At 39.0% G+C, this 19,559-nt stretch overlaps 1 protein-coding gene across 22 annotated transcripts in view; it reads left to right on the top strand.

Annotated features, from left to right (window-relative positions):
* MICAL2 (microtubule associated monooxygenase, calponin and LIM domain containing 2) overlaps positions 1–19,559 on the top strand; it is a 162,070-nt gene that overhangs the window by 72,233 nt on the left and 70,278 nt on the right. For all 22 annotated transcript variants that reach the window (XR_014317528.1, XM_082760776.1, XM_082760762.1 and 19 more), the window contains 11 exons: positions 7,053–7,260; positions 7,928–8,044; positions 9,269–9,370; positions 11,018–11,173; positions 12,059–12,159; positions 13,792–14,049; positions 14,865–14,980; positions 16,215–16,341; positions 16,560–16,650; positions 16,742–16,889; positions 19,059–19,258. Coding sequence is in view for 21 of the 22 variants with exons in the window: in XM_082760776.1 (XP_082616902.1) it covers positions 7,053–7,260; positions 7,928–8,044; positions 9,269–9,370; positions 11,018–11,173; positions 12,059–12,159; positions 13,792–14,049; positions 14,865–14,980; positions 16,215–16,341; positions 16,560–16,650; positions 16,742–16,889; positions 19,059–19,258 (1,624 nt within the window). In the remaining variant the exon portion in view is untranslated. The remainder of the gene's footprint in view (positions 1–7,052; positions 7,261–7,927; positions 8,045–9,268; positions 9,371–11,017; positions 11,174–12,058; positions 12,160–13,791; positions 14,050–14,864; positions 14,981–16,214; positions 16,342–16,559; positions 16,651–16,741; positions 16,890–19,058; positions 19,259–19,559) is intronic.

A 19,559-nucleotide genomic window follows, 5' to 3' on the forward strand; every position in this document is an offset into this window, starting at 1 on the left:
TTTTTTTTTTCCTTTAATGTTTGCGTGTAGTATAGATCTGTAAATCACAGAATTTTGGGGTTTGATATCTGTCTGTTTCTCAAAAAAAAACAAACACCAAAAACAAAGAAAATAATTATCCTTGCACTGTCGTCATCTATATATATAGCACGCTCTCTCTCTATATATATATATACATAGGACTATAGGCTATATATCTAGTCCAATCTACGCATTCCAAATCAGTCATCTTTATCTACAGTTACCATTGCTGTTATTGATAGGGTCATGTTCTGTTACCTTTTAGTAAAACCAGTTGTATAGGTATGGCAGTGTTCCACAAGTTGAGCAACAGGCAACAAGTGCAAGCATCTCATGCAATGCAGGGCATGGGAATGCTGAGAGCTCCACACTTGCATTGCTGTAATGCACCTGGTACCTGAGCCTCTACAGCAGCGTGGCCTTTGTTGGTGCCGGTGTCTGGGCTGGCATGTAGAAGGGGAGATGGCAAGCATTTTGTGTGGGGGTCTTTGTCTAGAGAAACAGTGAGGAATTGAATAGGGTTGTTGGATTTAGGGAAGCAACCATATTTTGAAATGCTTTGGTTGGCCAGGGCTGCAGTTGAGACTAGGCTCAATGGTTTAGACTGAAAAAACACATCATGCATATATGCATCATACCTAAGTGAGCTTAACCTGTTTGTTTTTCATAAAGCTTTAGTCCTCGACTCTTAACATTGTCTGAAGTAGCATATAAAATTTTAAGTGACTTGAATTATAATGTCTCAAATTTTAAGAACTCTATTGACTATTCAGTAGATTCAGGGTATGTTTGACTGCACTTTTGTATCCAGTGTCTGTCAACAAATTTATGTGATAAAATCTGAGACTACAAATGTGAGATGAACTGTAAGTCAGGAATGTCCTACTGAGCAGGCCTATTTTTGCCTGAAGCATTTTTCTATCTAGTGAAGGGGGCGAAGTGAAAAGTGTTGTGGTGGAGAGAGCTTCCTGCTGCAGCTTCTGGTAGCCGACTGCCTTAGATGCTTATGCAGCTGTTTTTCTTTGGAGCCTTTCCAGGGAAACAGTCATTGCTGATCCAGAAAATGTGTTGTTTCATTAAATTTCATGTCTATCTCGTGTTACATCCCATTTAGCTCTATCATGAATAAACACTTGTTCAAATCCATGTAGCATGTAATCCTGGGGAGTCAGTCAAAGTAATCCTCGATGCATCCCTGGCACCGTTGATGTTGCGTGAAGGCCAAGGCCATGTGAGGTCCCAGACCTGCTCTCGGCAGCAATGAATGCACCTGAGACCCCACTGGGGTGCGGGTAGAGCCTCCATTAACTGCGTGGGGGCCATGGATGCTGGGGGCACCTGTGGCACCAGCCAGCGGCTTCAACGTGTGTGGGGAAAGGTCCCCCTTGGTGCCCATTTCTAGCAGCAAGGTCTTTCCCTACAGGTTTTGCTTTCCAAATGGTGATTTGGGTAAATATTACAGATAAGTTATAAGAAGTTAAATAAGTTAGGTGGAAGATTTTCACTAGTTTCTCACTAGCATATGTGTACACTTCTACTGAAGAGTGGAAGTGGTGCTTCTGACTGTTGTACCTTGGAACAAAAGGACTCTCTGTGTCTATCAAGCTGCAGTTGAACTCATGCCCAATTTAATCTCCTATTTTTCACCTCTGACCAGCTGAAAGGTAGAAATGAGAAAATCCTGAGTTCCTGGGGTGACTATAACTTCCATCTTCTTCTCAGGAATACATTTAGGAAGGGTGGGAGAGGGGTTATAATGAAACACTGGTTTATTTTCCAGAACTGATTTAATGTTCGGGTACCTCAGGCAGGAGAGGAATGAGGGATTTGGAATTGGACAATATGAATGTAATGTATTGAGCTACAATGGGTTCTGTCTGTTCTTAACTGTGTAAAGAGATGCTGTTTGGTTGTGTTCCCCCATCCACATACTGCTACCAACTGGTAGATTCCTTGATTGAACTTCATAGATTGATGTGGGGGAGATTTTTGTGACTGGATAGATAGTGTTGGTGTAGTTTTTGTTTTTGAACATAACATTACTATTCTTGCTCTCTCCCTCCTTTCTCTCAAAATCTACATTGTTTCTTTAAGCTCGCTTTACTGCGTGTGTCCTGGTTTCAGTTAGGACAGAGCTAATTTTCCTCCTAGTAGCTGGTAGGGTGCTATGTTTTGGATTAGGATGAGAAGAGTGCTGATAACATGCTGATGTTTTAATTGTTGCAGAGCAGTGCTTACACCAAGCCAAGGACGTCTCAGCTTCTCGCTCTGTCCTGCCAGCAGGCAGGCTGGTGGTGCAGCAGGAGCTGGGAGGGAACAGACCCAGGAGAGCTGACCCAAACTGGCCAAAGGGGTATTCCATCCTATCTGGGGTCATGCTGAACAATATATAGGGGTGGCTGGCTGGGGTGGGGCTGGCCAGCTGCTTAGGGTTAGGCTGGGCATCAGTCAGTGGGTGGCGAGCAATTGCATTGTGCATCACTTGTTTCATACACGTTATTAGTAGTAGTACTATTATCATCATTATTGTTGTTGTTATTATTTTTCTGTCTTAACAAACTGTCTTTATCTCAACTCCCAGGCTTCACTTTCCTGTTTCTCTCCCCCATCCCAAAGAGGGAGGGGGGAGGGTGAGCGAATGGCTGTGTGGTGTTTAGCTGCCGGCCGGGTTAAACCACAACAGCACAAAAACTGATGGAGGGAGGCATTCTGCAAATTCTCAGCTGTTGAGCTGCATATGGTTTTTCCAGAATGGGATATAGGTGCCTGGATTCTCAGGCTGAGGATTTAGTAGTGGGGGATGGGAGGGGCTGCAAAAGGCCCCTACTCCTCATCCTTCCTCTTTCCCCTTCTTCCCCTCCCATTTCCTAAGTCATTATTTTGTACGTAATATATGGGAGATCATACTGACAACTGAAAACCTGTGCCTGGCACACAAGTCATTCTGCCTTTGAAGAGGTAACTCATGCTGTCATTAGGCTTAGCACTGTGTGTTCTTACACAGTGTTGAAACATCTGTTGGAGACTTTCCAGGTACCGTCATCCTAAAACACACAGAGCAAGCAGCATCCCTAATTGTCAGACTGACCTTCTTTGAGGAGAATCAGACTTGATTATACATCCTGTATGTGTTTCTATTATATGGGAAACTTTCTGATATCTTTTAACGGAGCCTGGAAAACAATCCATGCTTTATGCTTTACAGAAAACTGCAGTACTTTTTAACAGTACTATAGAAACTCAGCAACTTACGTAGTCAAGTTTTATAAAATAAACATGTGCTTACTAGTGTTTTATTATTAAATACAAGAATCTCCATGGCTTACTTAAAATTTATAATTTTAAACTGAAATAGGCCGAAGTTTGTCACCAAGCAGCTGTTACTGGTCTGTAAATTTGTATTAAAGCTCTTCAGAGGAAATTTTGTAACCAGTACTCTAAAAATGCTCTAGTAGAAATTTAACTCATAAGTAAATGGGCATGCTGTTTTGATAACGAACATTTTATGATTATGATATGAATTGTTGCATTTGTCATATCAGTAATCTGTATAATTAATACCCAGGATATCTGTAAGAACTGTAGGTGAGTTTAGCTCGCATCAAATTGTCATGAAAAGCAATCGTGTTGGTGGTTGACTTCCGGAGTTAGTGCTTATGGGTAGTCTGTTCCATGCAGACAGCTACTGTGTGTCTGGGCTAGCCAGCTGGTGCAGGGAATCCAATACACGTAACTCTACCCACTCCTGCTGCGGGCAAGATGCTGGGGTGACTGAACAGGGGGAGCCATTGCCACAGCGTGCGCAGGGTGTGTGTGGTGCCTACCTTTCCTTCCTTGGGCTGGGAACCCCTGGGCACGGTGTTGGGCTGTGGCAAAGCTGGGGTCCTTGTTGCAGCTGGCTCCCTTTCTCAGTGCATGCATTTCCTCTTCAAGAGGCTGTGTTCAATATTTTAAGCATTTATCAGATCTTTGAGAGAAATACGTGCAGAGGATACATTATTTTCATACAGGATAAAGGAGGAAACTAGGCATTTTTAAATCAGTTCTTTAATCTGTTGCACAATGGGTAACCATATTGTTTTCTCCCTTCTCATTTATTCTTTCTGCACCTTTACCTGCTCTTGTCTTCTAATGTAAGCCCTGTTCTTGGGGAAGATATTAAATTTAATGAAGCTTCTCATTTGATAGGGAGTATTTCCATACATTTGCAAGCAGAAAATCAACAGTTTTCTCCCTGAAACTTCATAGTATATCGGTCTTCTGCCACTACTGTTACCTTGTACTACATGACGTACTCTCAGTAGCATAGCAGTATTTAACATCCAACGTGATACTGATTTTTTCAGGCAGGTCACAGAAGTCTGGTTGTCATCTCATTCTGGGAAAAGATGCCCTGTAATCTATACAAGTCTTTCTCTCTTTGTTTCTAGTATGAACATGAAATATACAAAAGCTCCTCATCAGTTCCCATCATCCACTGTTACTGTGATTAATTTGCAGAAGACAGTTTGAAAGGTCAAGTTAACCTTTACCTTTTTAGGAGGTGATCTGGCACCATTAAAAGACAACTGACCTGCAAATGGTGATAGGAATGTCAAGAAACTTGGCGTTTGTTTCATTGTGTTTGTTAGATGTCAGGATTGATCATTCCAGACTTGCTTATGTGATGTCACTTGTCAGGAAGGAGATTGCTCTGTGTTAAATTGCAAGAATTTAATTTCAAAAGCAGCCCCTGATGAACTGGAGGCTGGGGAAACAGGAGCTGAAAATACAAAGCTATTCAAGGCTCATTCTAGGCTGATTACAAGATGGTTTCTCAGTCCTGTGACTTCATTTGCAAATGGAGAGCTGGGGAGGAAGGGCAGGGACTGGCTGGTGGTATGGCCCCTTTGCAATAAAGGTAGGTGCACGAGCACAGTAGGCATTACCTTTGCAACAGTTTTCTTCTGGCTTTGACCCCAAAAGCTTCAAGAAAAATCACAAAGTGCCAAATATAAGCTCTACATCAGCAGGAAGCATCCTTAATAAAGAACAAATGCTTCTGAGATATAGATAAAGATGTTTATGGTAGGTAACCATAGATGTGGCAGCAAATATACAACCATTTTTCACAGTGTTTCTAGGCAATTAGGATGGTATTTTGTCAATGATGATAGGATGAGGGGAGAGGGCAGAATCCTCCTTAAATTTTAACATACCATGATGTAGATTACCAGGAGGACCGAGCAATACTTCCTGTGTGGGTTTTATTACTTGGCAAGATCCACTATGACTAAATCTCAAAAGATTGCTTTAAAGAAAAAAAGTTGCATTTATTTATATGTAATACACTTTGTTGGCAAAAAAAAAAAAAAAAAAAAAAAAAAAGCCCTTATCAAACCATGTATGATTTTTATTTTTAAAATGTTTCCAAGTGCTTGCTAAACATTGCTGGAAATTTGTGTAGCTGTGAAGGCAGTCACTTGTCAGAACTCGAAGTTCCCATGTTAATCATGGTAAGTATGTTTAGAAGGAGCTTACCCAGGCTCCACCAGCAATCCTCTTCTTCAGTCAGGGTAACATCTGCACTCTATTTTCTTCCTGTATATAATTGTATCTGTTGATGTTTCCTTACTACTTAGCATGCAGTGAGAAGTCTTCTGGAATTATGAATCAAATATGCTCGTTTAAGAGGAAGAAAGCCAAGGACATAGCTAATGTGACAACCTGGCTTTGACTTATTTCATAACTAGTTAATGAAACACTTGCTTAAAGCACAACAAAAGCACCTTGCAGAAGCTTTTCTTTCATCAGGAACTTGAAAGTTCCTGAGTTCTTTACATTATTGAATTAAAAAAACATTTTTAATTCAAGGCTTTTACAATTTGGTTGGACAAAAGTCAGTACCAGATAATTTTTAAGGTATTAAACTTGAAAACAAATGAACAAACCAATATAAATAAATGATCCCATTTTATGAAAGAAATGCAGTGGGAACCAGACTTGTATCTAACGAGCCTCCAGATACAGTCAGTGCTTGCTTGGAAACTGTAATTGTTGTCTGGCTTTGTGTGCGGGGTGTGCAGAAGCATGTCTGGGCTCTGAGATAACGGCCTCAGATTTGTAATGCAGCATGGCTTAACCTCGTAGCCAGAGCTCACCCCTCAGCTTGTGCCTACCTCGTCTCTCCCTGGCCCAAGCCTGTTACTGGAATGGGTGTAGGTTTTGTGTAGCCTGTGTGCTTTATGGGGAACGGGGAGAGGGAGCGGGTGTTGTCCATCTTTTAAGACTATTTCTACTAAATTTTTAGTGATCAGTCAGGAAAATGTAAACATTATATATGTTTCAATTTAAATTAGTTGCTTTCTGGAAATCATTTGCTTATTAATCAATGAAAAGTCACAGTTCTCAGCTAAAACTTAAGTGAGAATTCTCTGTAGTAGTTTAAGTTGTTCTTCTGAGGATGCCCAAACGTAGATTTAAGCTTATAAAACAAACATGATCTTCCTGAAGGTAAAGAGCCACTGTGTGAAATGGCATGCTGAGTTCTTCGCTTCTGGTGAAGTCTACTTACTTCTCTTGACATGCCGTGCCTTACAGCAGTGGCTGAACTAGGCTCTTAAATTCAGGATGCTCCCTCGCTCTAAGGAGAGAGTAACCAATGCCATAAAACTGCTGGCTTATCTAGCAACTCTAGCAACTGTGCACCAATTCCCTCTTTAAAACAAATAAATAAAGCCTGCACCAAGATCACTTATTTCCGTTCCCTTATATGTAGATGTAATCCTGTTTACTGCAAGCACTTCTGAAATGCTAAAACTGAGTTAGAAATGTACAAGCAGATTCTAAAAGATGTTTGGCTTTCTGTAGTGTTGTTTGTTACATCTTTTTATTGAACAAATTTGGATGTTTATTGATTTAAATAGTTGACTTGAAGACACTCTTGGTAGCATGAGTCTGATTGAATACCAAGTCATACGAATAAAGTAAGTGAGAAGTTATTTGGAAATCAGTACTAAACTTTGTGTAAAACTCCCTCTTTTCTTTGGTAGTGTTTAATTATTGGAGGTGGCCCATGTGGCTTGCGGACTGCCATAGAACTTGCCTTCCTTGGAGCCAAAGTTGTCGTCGTGGAGAAGCGGGACACTTTTTCAAGAAACAATGTGTTGCATCTCTGGCCATTTACAATCCATGACCTCCGGGGACTGGGAGCAAAGAAATTTTATGGGAAATTCTGTGCAGGATCTATTGATCACATCAGTAAGTATTTGAGAGTATGGACCCCATTCAGATAAGATGAGCACAGAGATCAGATTAATGGAAACTTTCATGACTTGGCAGAAAGCTCATCTGCCTTAAACATGTATGCACATTGAAAAAAGAGGAGGAAAAAAAAAGGAGACTTTTTTTACTCGTTAAAGTAAAAAAGTCTCAAGCAAAATGGCAGTAGGACAAATGACAATCTTACGGAGCAGCTTGTTAGACTGGAATTGCTAAGCAATAGTTTTTTTTTTTATCACTGTATGAAGAATCTTGATATTCATTCTAGTATGTTAAAGATAGATGCACCCCTTAATCTAATGAGGAAAGAAGTGTGATATTTTACAGGGAAATATTTTTATGTGCTGTAAAAATTTTCAGTCTTAAAATGGCCAATGTATTGGGTATGCAGATCCTCTAAGTATCATTAAGAAGGCAAGCTCTAAACAAAAAAAGCTTATGAAAATCACAGAAGTGTTTTATTACCTATAAGACTGTGTTGGAAGAGGAAACTGAGACAGAAGAGAACATCTTGTGGCAATCGCTATACTTGAATTCATCACAATATAGAAAATAATAATGCTATATACTTTTCTTAATGAGTATCAACTTGATGAGCTGTGCTTGCTTATATATTAAATACGTCTTTGCTTCTCACTGTCTGCAGGTATTCGACAACTTCAACTTATCCTCTTCAAAGTTGCACTTATTTTAGGAGTTGAAATTCACGTGAATCTAGAATTTGTGAAAGTCCTGGAACCTCCTGAAGATCAAGAAAATCAAAGTATTGATTAATAATGTGATTCTGTACACAGTAACTTCTTTTTATGTCAGGTCTCATGTGAAGTCACTCAAGATAGTTGAATTCTGCTTAAAGAAATGGGAGTCTTTTGCCCTTCTTATTTAGCAAAGTTTGCTACGTGCAATTGTAGGCGTGATAAGTATCATTGTGACCGTGCTCTGATAATTCTTAAAAAACGATCCAGCTTGAAAAGTTGAGGTTTTGCATTATGCCTTCTGGCAAGTGTTTGAGGTGGCAAGTGTTTGAGGCTTTGTAGGGAGTCTGGTGTGGTTTTCTGGTATCTTCTTGCAAAAACTATTCTTGATTGATAATATAATTGTTGAAAATGGATTAAGCTTTCAGGGCCTCATTTTGCTTTCACATTCAATCTAGTCCCACTGGAGCACAGTCATATGAGCCATCTTATGCAGATTTTTTTATGAAATAAAGAAAAATCTCTCTCAATTAGAACTTAGGGAGTAGTAGCAACAGATTTATTTTTTAATTAATTCATTAAAATACTCTGCTATTTCTCTGTAAATGTTCATGTAGCAATGGTAGAACAAACAATGTTATAAGGAGTTAAAGCATATTATATAGCTTTTTTTAAAAAATAGGGCAATACAAACATTTTCAGACAATGTTTTGTGTTAATGCAAAGATTAAATTTAGCTGCATTGGTATGTTTTTGTTAATTTGCGTTTAGAAGACAGAATTAAAAGTATTAAGAATAGGATGCTCTTTTTCTTCTTTTAAAGCCCAGTTCTTCCTGTTGTTTATACATGTTTACAGTCCTAATAGGGTCATTGTGGGGGTCATTCTGTGAGAAGTATTTTATGTATAGTCTCGTAATGTCAGTCTTAAAGGAAGTTTAGTGCATTAGGTGATCCAAATAAGGGCTTCTTTTTTTTTGTTGTCAGCTTATGAGCTTGACACAGAATCACAGAATTTTCTAGGTTGGAAGAGACCTCAAGATCATCGAGTCCAACCTCTGACCTAACGCTAACAGTCCCCACTGAACCATATCCCTAAGCTCTACACCTTGCTTAATACAGCATGAACATAGCTTTGAGTGCAGCAGAACTTCTCTGCACTGATCTGAGGCAGAATACAAGTCCGTTTGAATAGAAATGGACCATTTATCCCGATGCCTATTCTTCAAACTCTGAAAACACTTCTCTACTGTATTCCCGAAGAATGAATAAATATTATTCTTTGTGTTTTTAGAGATAGGTTGGAGGGCTGAATTTCTCCCTGTGGATCACCCTTTGTCAGAGTATGAATTTGATGTTGTTATTGGTGCAGATGGCCGCAGGAACACATTAGAGGGTATGTGAATGTGTGCTTTTAGCCATACTAATTTTTTCTTGTAGGGTACATTGGAAGACCTGAAAGTCAGAGGAGAATGAAAAGTAACAGGCTGCCTTTCAATACACCAATATCTATGAAAACTAGTTTTTAATGTGCTACCTTCTCTTCAGAATAATCACCTAAATATCATTACTGATCCTCAGAACCGTCTGTATCTGCATTGCCTTGAAAATATATCATGATACCATTGGGCTTGCTTCGATGTTAAGTAATTACATGATGATTTAACTTGAAGGGGGCTGACAAAATGCATTATCTTTACTATTGTGCCATAAATTTCCACTACATGTTTGATCTAAAGACCAAAAGGTGACAACTGGGTATTTAATGAAGGCATCAGAGGTATTAGTCTTGTGTAAAGATGATTTAATCTCAGAAACAGCTACTTTGGAAACAATTTGCAAAGATAATAAATTACTGTAAGCGGGAAAAAACAAAACAAAACGAACACATGTCCCCCATAAGCTTGAGACATTGCTGAGAATTTGGACCGCCTAAGCTGTCTTTGTTAGTGAGATACTGGTTAAACTGCTCTTGTATCACATGAACAAACCTGTTTATCTAATTATATACCTTCCTTGTAGCTTTAATTATATCCATGTTAGTTTCAGGTCACTAAATACACCATTTCCCTTTTTTGTTAGTTTCATAGTTTGTCTGTTTATTCTTATGTCTGCCAAACACAGTATCCTATTTGGTGCACTAAAGATTTTTTACATACAGAAGCCAGTATTTTCATGTTAAATTTATCCGAATGAAATAATAAAAACCTACCAAAAAAGCACAAAGAAATTTTTATAGGTAATTGATTTCATATTAGACAATGTACATATTCTCTGAAAAGCCATTTGCAATTGGCTAAAAATACTCTAAAGACCTGATCTACTTCACAATTTACTTAAGGATAAGGAGAATACACAGAGGGAAAAACTGAATGTGAAATTGCAAGATTACTGCTTACCAGGCATTTTTGGGAAGGGAAGCTAACTAGGATGGAGTGAGAATGCACGTAATTTCACATTGAACTGCTTGCATAAGAAATAAAAGTTAAGGCACTGAATAATTTTCAACCCTCAGTCTTTGAAAAGCCACATTAATTAGTAGCATGTTGCAGCTAAGCACTGTTACAGAGGTTTCTGTTTTTTCCGATTTTTCTCTGCTGCTTTTAACTACTGTTTTCTTGCATGTTTTTTCATAAACTGTTTACCACCCATCTAACAAAAATCTACTTGTTATTTAGCATGTAAATATGTTCCCCTTATTAAATTTACTTCACTATTTCTAGTTTGTTTTTTTTTAGTCATCATTTGTACTTAACTTCTCATGTTCAACTTCTTCCCATAGTTCCCCTCCCAACCTTAGTGGTTGTTTTTTTTCGTTTGTTTGTTTTTTAAATGAGACTATCTTCAATATGGTACAGCTCTACTTTTGCAGCTGGGGTTGGGGAGAAAAGACTCTGCATTCAAGGGAATTTGGAAATAAAACAAAATGTGCTGACTGTATGCTGTTCAAGTGTTGGAGTAGACTGAGTTGCCTTCAACTGACACTGCCTCAAAGTCTGATGTGAAGTTTCCAGTGTTTTTAATTATTTTCTTTTCTTACCAGGTTTTAGGAGAAAGGAGTTTCGTGGAAAGCTGGCTATAGCTATCACTGCCAATTTTATAAACAGAAATACAACTGCAGAAGCCAAGGTAGAAGAAATTAGTGGTGTTGCTTTCATCTTCAATCAGAAGTTCTTTCAGGACCTTAAAGAGGAAACGGGTGGGTGGATCCTCTTTTTTTTTTTTTTTTTTTGACAAATAAATACAAGAGACAGTAGAGGAAGTCTTTATCTGCAGGGCCACCCTCCCATTCCTATTAACATTAATTTGGATATATTTTATTTAAAAGCAAGTGATAAAATGCTAATGGTGTCAGAATGCTGCTAAGGGAGGTGTCAATTTATGGTACAGTAGCATTTTTTTTAGCTTGGGTATTGCCACATCATAGCTTGTTATAATGTTTAAATTCTTCTCAACTGTAAAAATGTCAGCTATGTCCAACTTTATAAGAGTGTTTTCAGTGACCACAGTTTTCCCTTAAGACATAGTTTGTTTTGTTTGTATCTGTTTACATGCTGAACAGCTTAAATCCTGTGAAAAGGGCTTTGCCCTTCTGGGAGGAGTTTGTTCTTGTTTTTTGATGTGTAAGTCTGATAAACTGGAAAGAACTAGATGGGAGTCTGCCATAAATACTTAAAATATAAACTGTGAAATACAGCTGTATGAAAAGGGGTTTCAGAATAGATGTACCTACTTGCAGTACAAGCAACTCCATTCTTGATTTACAACTGTTTGTTAGTTTTGTTGTTATAACCGACACTCAAACTCCTAGTTAGAGCCAAAGCTCTAGCAACCTACAAAGCATTTTGTTCCCTTTACTTCCCTTTTCTACCTCAGAAGATTAGTAAGGTTGCAGTTAACTGGCTATTTCTTAGTAGGATGCCAGATACCTTTAAATTATGTGGGAGCAAACTCCTGGCAGTTAAGACCAATATCCTTGGTAAAATGAATGTATCCCAAGAAGGAATTTGTGGGCATCAGTCACGTTGTTAGTAAATGTCACAGAAAATGCATTGTACTTCATAATAAATGTGTTATATTTCAGGAATTGACCTAGAGAATATTGTTTACTACAAAGATAGCACTCATTATTTTGTGATGACAGCAAAAAAACAGAGTCTTCTGGACAAAGGAGTGATTATGAACGTATGTAAAAATTCTGGGTAAAATCTTCCTTTAGTTACTTGGCACAGACTAAGTGTGAACATATGCATAAATGTTGCTCCATGTTGTAGAAAGTGTTTATAGACTTACTAGGTCACTTAATTAAAGCTCAGATCACTTAGATCTTACTCTGAATGACGTTTTTTTTTTTTTCCCCTCAGGCAGCACGAAGTTTCTGTAGAGAAATGAAAATGATACTTCCTAAATTTATTAGTTCTGAAACTTACCAAAATGGGATCTTGGAAATGCATGGTGTGTTCATCACACCAGAAAATAAAAAAATAATTTATTTAAAGGTTAACCTCGCACAGCTGTGTCCAGTTTTCATGAGGCAAACAAGGAAGCATTAAGATCTACCCAAGGCTAAAATGCCAATTCCAAAGTTGATGAAACATCATAAAAAGAGTCCATAAATATAATGTTCTGAACTTTCAAAAGTACTTGAGAATTTGAGGCCTTTTGAAAAGCATTTTTTTTTCCTTTTTTTTTTTTCCCCTTCTCTAAGATGGGGAGGTTGTTTTCTTTTGTTTCTAGAAAGTGTTTTGGCACTGTTTAAATTTCTCTTCCAGGAAATGTAGTAGTAGTCAATTTTTCTTGCAAAGTTAGATGTTGCCAAAACAGTCTAGTATAATTTCCCAAAGGAAGTGCTTGTAGGGAGCTATCAAAATGTTTCTTTCTGTTGGGACCACTTAACTTGGTTGCCACAATTTTCATTATTTTTGGAGGATGCCAGCTTCCAGGATAGAGCAGCCAGGCTGGGGGAGATGAAGGGTGGACACCCCAGAGGTGATGGGAGAGCAGTTAGTGGCCTTTGGGGTTGAGGGGCTGGTGCTTGTAGGCATAGCTTCACAAGAGTTGTGAGGAGTTTGGAGAGGAAGGGCTGTGGCCTGGCAAGTTGTTTCCATGAGTCACTCATGTGTGAGTGAAGAAAACAATCTGCCTAAAGACAGTTGGGCTAATAGCAATTCTGTGGCATCACCCCTGTGATTAAGGTCTTGTCCACAATTAAGCTGTAATAGAAACTGCCTTATTAATAATTGTTGGCTTTAAGTAGAATGACCTGTAAAGGCAGGGTCCTTTACCACACTGTCAGGAAAAAAATAATAAACAAAAACAAACAAACAAAAAAAAACAGCCCCAAATAGAAGAGCAGAAAAACTTCCATAGTCCATGTTAAAATTTGTTGTTACTGAAACATCAAGTCAAGCCTTCAGGCTGAGACCAGCATGTTATTACATCAGTATGTAGGTATTTCTGCTCCCATGTGGTTTCATACATGGGGTGCACACACACAGGAAAAAGCACTGTGGTGATGGTGATAACATCTCTTGATAGCATGGAAGTTGTGAAAATAACCTGTAGTCAAGGAGCTGGGAGGTTCTATAGTCTTTTATTGTAAATAAAGGTGCTTTTGAATGTTGGCATAGAGAGTTCCTGTTCGGGGTAGTACAATAACCTGTGTTTGTGTACTGACTTCTCAGAGATGGTAACAAATTTCCCATGGTTCTCTATACCAGGAGATGTACAGTTGCCACTTTTATGCTATGAGACTTCAGTGCTGCAATTCAGAGAGGATAGTTGGAGTATCTAATTCAGCATGCCTCTGTTTTGCAGGACTATATTGATACTGAATTGCTCCTCTGTGGAGAAAATGTGAACCAGAGCAATTTGCTGTCCTATGCCCGAGAAGCTGCTGACTTTGCAACCAACTACCAGCTGCCATCCTTGGATTTTGCAATTAATCACTATGGGCAACCAGATGTGGCAATGTTTGATTTTACCTGTATGTACGCATCTGAGAATGCTGCACTGGTGAGAGAGAGGCACAGACATCAGCTCCTGGTGGCGCTTGTTGGAGATAGTTTACTTGAGGTATATTTAGGGATATCTTCCAAATAGTGTTTTTCCTTTATCTGTTTTTAAAATCTAGCCATTCTGTCTTTCTTCCAAAATAAACTTTATTTTCTCTTACATGTTCTGAAACAATGGTACCTTCTTTGGAATAGGCTTTCTCTTCTCTTTGCCGTAGTTCATGTCATAACTAATGTTTGGCTGGCAGTCTCTGGCTGAGATTCTTTTTTGCTTTATGCAAGTTTTATTTCTGTCTGAAAACTATGAGCTGTGTGTCCTCAGCTTGGGTGCATGGCATAATTCTCCTGACGTTAATCAGAGGGAAAAACTTAATCCAAATTTTACTGCAGTCTTTTTGCCTCAATATGTTCTCTTTCTGAAGTGAAAAGTGTATGTTACAGCTAATGTGTGTGTGTATATATATAGTTATTTTTTTCTTTTACTAACATTGACAGCCTGAAGTGTTTGAAAAGATCAATTAAAATCGAAATTAGGAGATGAAAAGAAAGGCATTCTCCCTTCCTTCCCCCCCCCTTTTTTTTTTTTTAAGCTTAACTGATTTTTGATTATTCCAAGTCTTTTTTTTCCCAGCCTTTACCTTATGAAGTAAAGAAATTTGTTTTTAAATATAGCATATTTTTTAAAGTATTTTCTTAAATAAGACATGGAGAGAAACCTCTAAAAACTAAAACAGTTGATTAGATTTTATTTTAACTCTTTCTGAGCTGCTTTTCTAAGACAGTATGAAACCCTAGGCTCCAAATTCACATGGCAAGTTACTTTTGTAATAGGACCTCAAGAAATATAAGGAATTAAAATGTAAATGCTTCTTACAGCCCTTCTGGCCAATGGGTACTGGCTGTGCAAGAGGCTTCTTAGCTGCTTTTGATACCGTATGGATGGTGCGGAGCTGGGCTCAAGGAAAACCCCCGTTAGAAATCCTTGCTGAACGGTGAGTACTGCTTTTGTCTTCTCTATTGCTTTCATAGCATTTTAAGGAGTTGTAGTGTTGGTAGAAGGCAGTGGAAGATGAAATGCCAATAGGAGAAATATTTTGCTTCCCTGCAATGGCATTGGGTTGAAATTATCTTTTCTTTTAGGTTACTAACAATTTACATTGGCTCTAGGCTGTTGTTTTGTAAGCTCCTGAACACTGATACAGAGATTGAGCAGTGTGTGTGATGTGGGCCTAAATCACTAATTTAAACTGTGAATGACTAGAATTAAGTACAATACTTGACTGGAAAAAATCAAAGCTATTTTTTGTCAAGCACTAATCCGTCAACCATCTCAGCATCTGTATTTGTAATTAGAAAAAAATGTTTTTTCCTGAAACATGTATAAACAAATACTTTAAAACCAATGGCCTTCATAAATGGTATCTGTGATTTTAACTTTACATTTTAGCAATTGGCACCCTCTTTATTTTGACTGATAAATACATGGCAAAGATGAATTGCTGTAATGCCAAATCATAAGCTTCTCTGTGTAATGTTATTTTGAACAGAGCAAAATCCTGTTGTTAATTACACCAGTAATCCTGGTGTGGCCATGGTCAGATGTTGAAGTTGCTGACTTAAGTCCTTATGGCAGCTGCCCTGCTCTCCTGTAGCTACCCAGGCTGTTTTAGGGGCAGATACAGAGTAGAAAGTCATGGTTGTGGTAATGCAAGTAGGAGCATTACTAAGTACAGTTCTTTAAGGAGTTTTAAGATAAAATCCTGTGGGATGACTCAAACACGGTGTAGTCCCAAATGGAAAATTGAACAGCATAATAAAAAAGGCTGTGGTGGTTATAGGAGTTGCAGAATGATGGGATTTAGTGCTGTTATGTGGTAAAGAAGTTACTCCTTGGGTGGAGGTTAAAGCAAAAGCAGATGTCTGTATGATGTAACCTCCTTTTAATTTTTTTTTTTCTTTCTGGTCTTCTTGCTCTCTTCCTGTCTCAGGAAAATATGGGTATAAGTTCTAAGTCCGTCTTTTTGTTGTCCTTTTTCTGTCTGGCATCCTTCTCTTGCTGAGCAGGGATAAGAAATGATGTGGATGCATTATACATGTATGTGTAGTGCATGGCACTTGTCCTGGCAGAATCAAAATAAAGGTTCAGGTAACTGCAAAAAAATAAGATACTCGTAACATAATAAATATGTTATAATCACTATCTTTTGCATATTTTTTCTTTATAAGAGAAAGCATTTATCGACTCTTGCCTCAGACTACACCTGAAAATATTAACAAGAACTTTGATCAGTATACCATTGACCCAGGAACAAGATACCCAAACTTGAACTCAAGCTGTGTTCGACCTCACCAGGTCAGTGCTTAAAAGGCTTGTTTGTGAAATCACAGATGCCTTTGTTTGTTTGTTTTTGTTTTTCCCAGGAGATATAAAGCCACAAGTAGTGCATAAACAAGATTTTTGGGAGACTCCTTAGTTCAGATCCATCTGTTGATAAAGTTAACCTAGAAATAAATTATCTTTTTTTCCTCCAGCAATTCTGATGTTGTGTTACAAATCACTTCTATTTGTAGGTGAGACAGTTATTTGTTACCAGTGAGTTACAGCAATGTCCTTTTGAAAGAGTAAGCTCCATTAGAAGATCTGTGAATCTCTCAAGACGTGGTATGTGACATCTCATGTTTGTGTGGCTTAATATTTGGAGTTTTCTGAGCATAAAAAAATGATTGAATTGTTTCGTCTTGACTAACTGCAGAGTCGGATGTTCGGCCTAACAAGCTGTTGACCTGGTGTCAGAAACAGACAGAAGGGTATCGTAATGTTAACGTCACAGACCTGACTGCCTCCTGGAAAAGTGGCCTTGCACTGTGTGCAATTATCCATCGTTTCAGACCTGACCTCATGTAAGTGGCATCTGTAGATTTTGCTAAGTGTAGCGTATATTAAGTATTCAAAGAAGTATAGTGTAAGAGCAGCCAGAACAACAATGACAGTCTACCGTTTCCTTCTGTTGCTTGTTTTTTTTGCAAGGGAATGCACACCGTGACTAGTGTTGGGGGACAGCAAAATGGGGTTGGCTTTGTTTTGCCTTTTTTTTTTCTGTGCATGTCCTTTCATGCCATTTAAAATGAAATATACATGCTTTTAAAAAAACAGGAAGGCTTTGAACCTTATGGCTTTTGATCATGTTTGTGGGAGTTACATGGCTATTTAAAACAAAAATTGCAACGCTTGCAGAATGTGAGAATTGTATTCCTAGGTCCCTGAAGACTGGTTTTTAGGGTATGCTTAAAACCACAGCCATAATGGCACTGTCAGGACTTAGAAAAATACCTGGATGAGTCTTAAATGAGTTGTCCTCAAGAAGCTGTAGTGGTTGCAACAATAGTAGTGTAGGCAAACCCTGGGCCACAGAGGTGTTGTGGGAGATGGCAGCTTTGCACAGCTCTGTCCAGAAGAGTACTGTGCAGGCCCTTGAAAATTCCCTGTTTTAGGGATTGAACCTGTGCTAGCATCTGCCTTTTTACTGTGATTCAGGGGGTCTCACTCTACAAGGTCTGACTTCATGTATATGAATATTTTACAAGGCTTTTCAGTTAGATACAAGAGGGTTGGTGTGTAACAGATGGCAGGAATGGCCATTGCTGGCAGTGGGTTACTGGGCCTGCTTGATGGTATCTATAGTGAGGTCACTCTTCTGTCCTGTCCTGGGTCTCCAAAATTCACTGGATGCATTTTCTTGCTTTCCTATGTGGGTTAGTCACCCACAGATTTAGAACTTGTGGATGAGTTACTGTCAGCCTCCCTTTACAGTGGATAAATGAAAGAAATTATTGAACTCTTTTTATGAGGTGTGATAGTGTGTGGGATGGGTGGAAAAAAAAAAAAAAGGAATGATGCCCAGGGTACTTCTTTGTATAGCTTTGCCAGAGGACGTGCTAGCCTTGTAAGAAAATTTTCTTGGTTGTTTTTGTTTTGCCTCAGGTTATTTTTAAAAAATGAGGATTATGAATGGTTTTGTTGCCACAGAAGACAGAGTGTAGAAAGCAAACTGATCTTTGTGTGTGGAAAGTATGCCTTTTAAGCACTGCTCTCTAGAAAGATGATAGATTTATCTTCCTGAGCTAACAGACAACCTGCTGTTTTATTAACATTGTGTCTGGTCTCATTGGCTTTTTGTTTTAGACAGGACTGCTGAAGGACATGGCCAGATGAGAGCCAGGCTGGCTCTGCAGGAGGCAGCGCTGGGGCAGAGGGCTGCCTGCACTCCCTGGCTCCAGAAGCAGGCCTTGAGGGGTGGTAGGAAGACAGATTCTTTGGGGGGTTCAAAAGCTCACACTCCTTATGAGGAGAGAGAAACTACCCTGCCTGGAGCTTTGTACTTTATTCACGTGTGTATTTTAATCATGAATTTTGGAAGTCATTCAAGGGATTGGAGTCTGAGAATAAGTCCCATAGAAAATGTATTCGAGAATGGGTAGTGCAGTTCCAGATGTGTGATACACTTATTTAGTGCACTAATAAATCTGGTTGACGTAGACAGGAGCTCCTCGTTCAAACTGTGTGTGTAACGCCTTAAAAAGAAATGTAGTGCCTGTGTTTGTGTGCATGCACAAGTGTATATCACGTTTGTTTTCTAAAATGCTGGAGTAAATTTACTACTCGTGGCTTTTGGTGCTTCATAAAACTAATAAAAACTGAAGAACCAATTGCTAACAGGTGAAATCTGTAGTAGCACAGCTGTATTTGGAGAGTAAAGAGGTTTATTAGCACTTCGGAGGAAGAATTGCGTTTTTTCATAAATAAAGGAGTCCTTTTTTTTCTGAGACTACGTCAAAATCCTGTCCTGTGAAATAGCCTTTAAATGACACTTCTGGCAAAGCTAGGCGTTTTCATTAGAAAACTCATATTGATTCTGTTACTTTTAGACTCTGTAGCTTTGACCTGGTGAAATGACCATGCCCTCTCCTGTGGTGCTGTCCTGCACCCCTCCAACACACAAGGAAGTGCTTTGTGTTTCTAAGGGCAGCAGGCAGCAAACGGCCACTGATGCAAGTGTGTTCTCCCTACAGAGACTTTGATGCTCTGAACGAAGAAGACGTTGTCAAAAACAACCAACTGGCATTTGATGTTGCTGAGCGGGAGTTTGGGATCCCCCCTGTGACTACAGGGAAGGAAGTGGGATCAGCCGGGGAGCCTGACAAGCTCAGTATGGTCATGTACCTCTCCAAGTTTTACGAGCTGTTCAGGGGCACACCTCTGCGGGCAGTAGGTAAGCTGAATCCAGATAGCTCTGAGTTCTCCCAGGTACGGGGAATGGGAGCACTTCATACAGGCTGCTCACAGGCACTGCTTCTGAGCCAAGAGCCCCTTCCCAGCCGAGTGATTCTGGCACGTGAATGTGTCTGCAATAGTTACCTTGCCCTTAGAAAAGGAAAGAGGGGAAAAACTTGATGGGAGAACAGGGTTTTGGAGGCTGTTGGTGGTTTCAGAGAACAGAAGCAGTTAGATAACTCTTGCTTGAAATCATTAAGTTAATATATCAGGTCATTAAGAGTCCTCCTCTTGTAAGG

This window comes from Aythya marila (genome assembly GCF_965140915.1).
Source record: "Aythya marila genome assembly, chromosome: 5".
In the NCBI taxonomy this organism is placed as follows: domain Eukaryota; kingdom Metazoa; phylum Chordata; class Aves; order Anseriformes; family Anatidae; genus Aythya; species Aythya marila.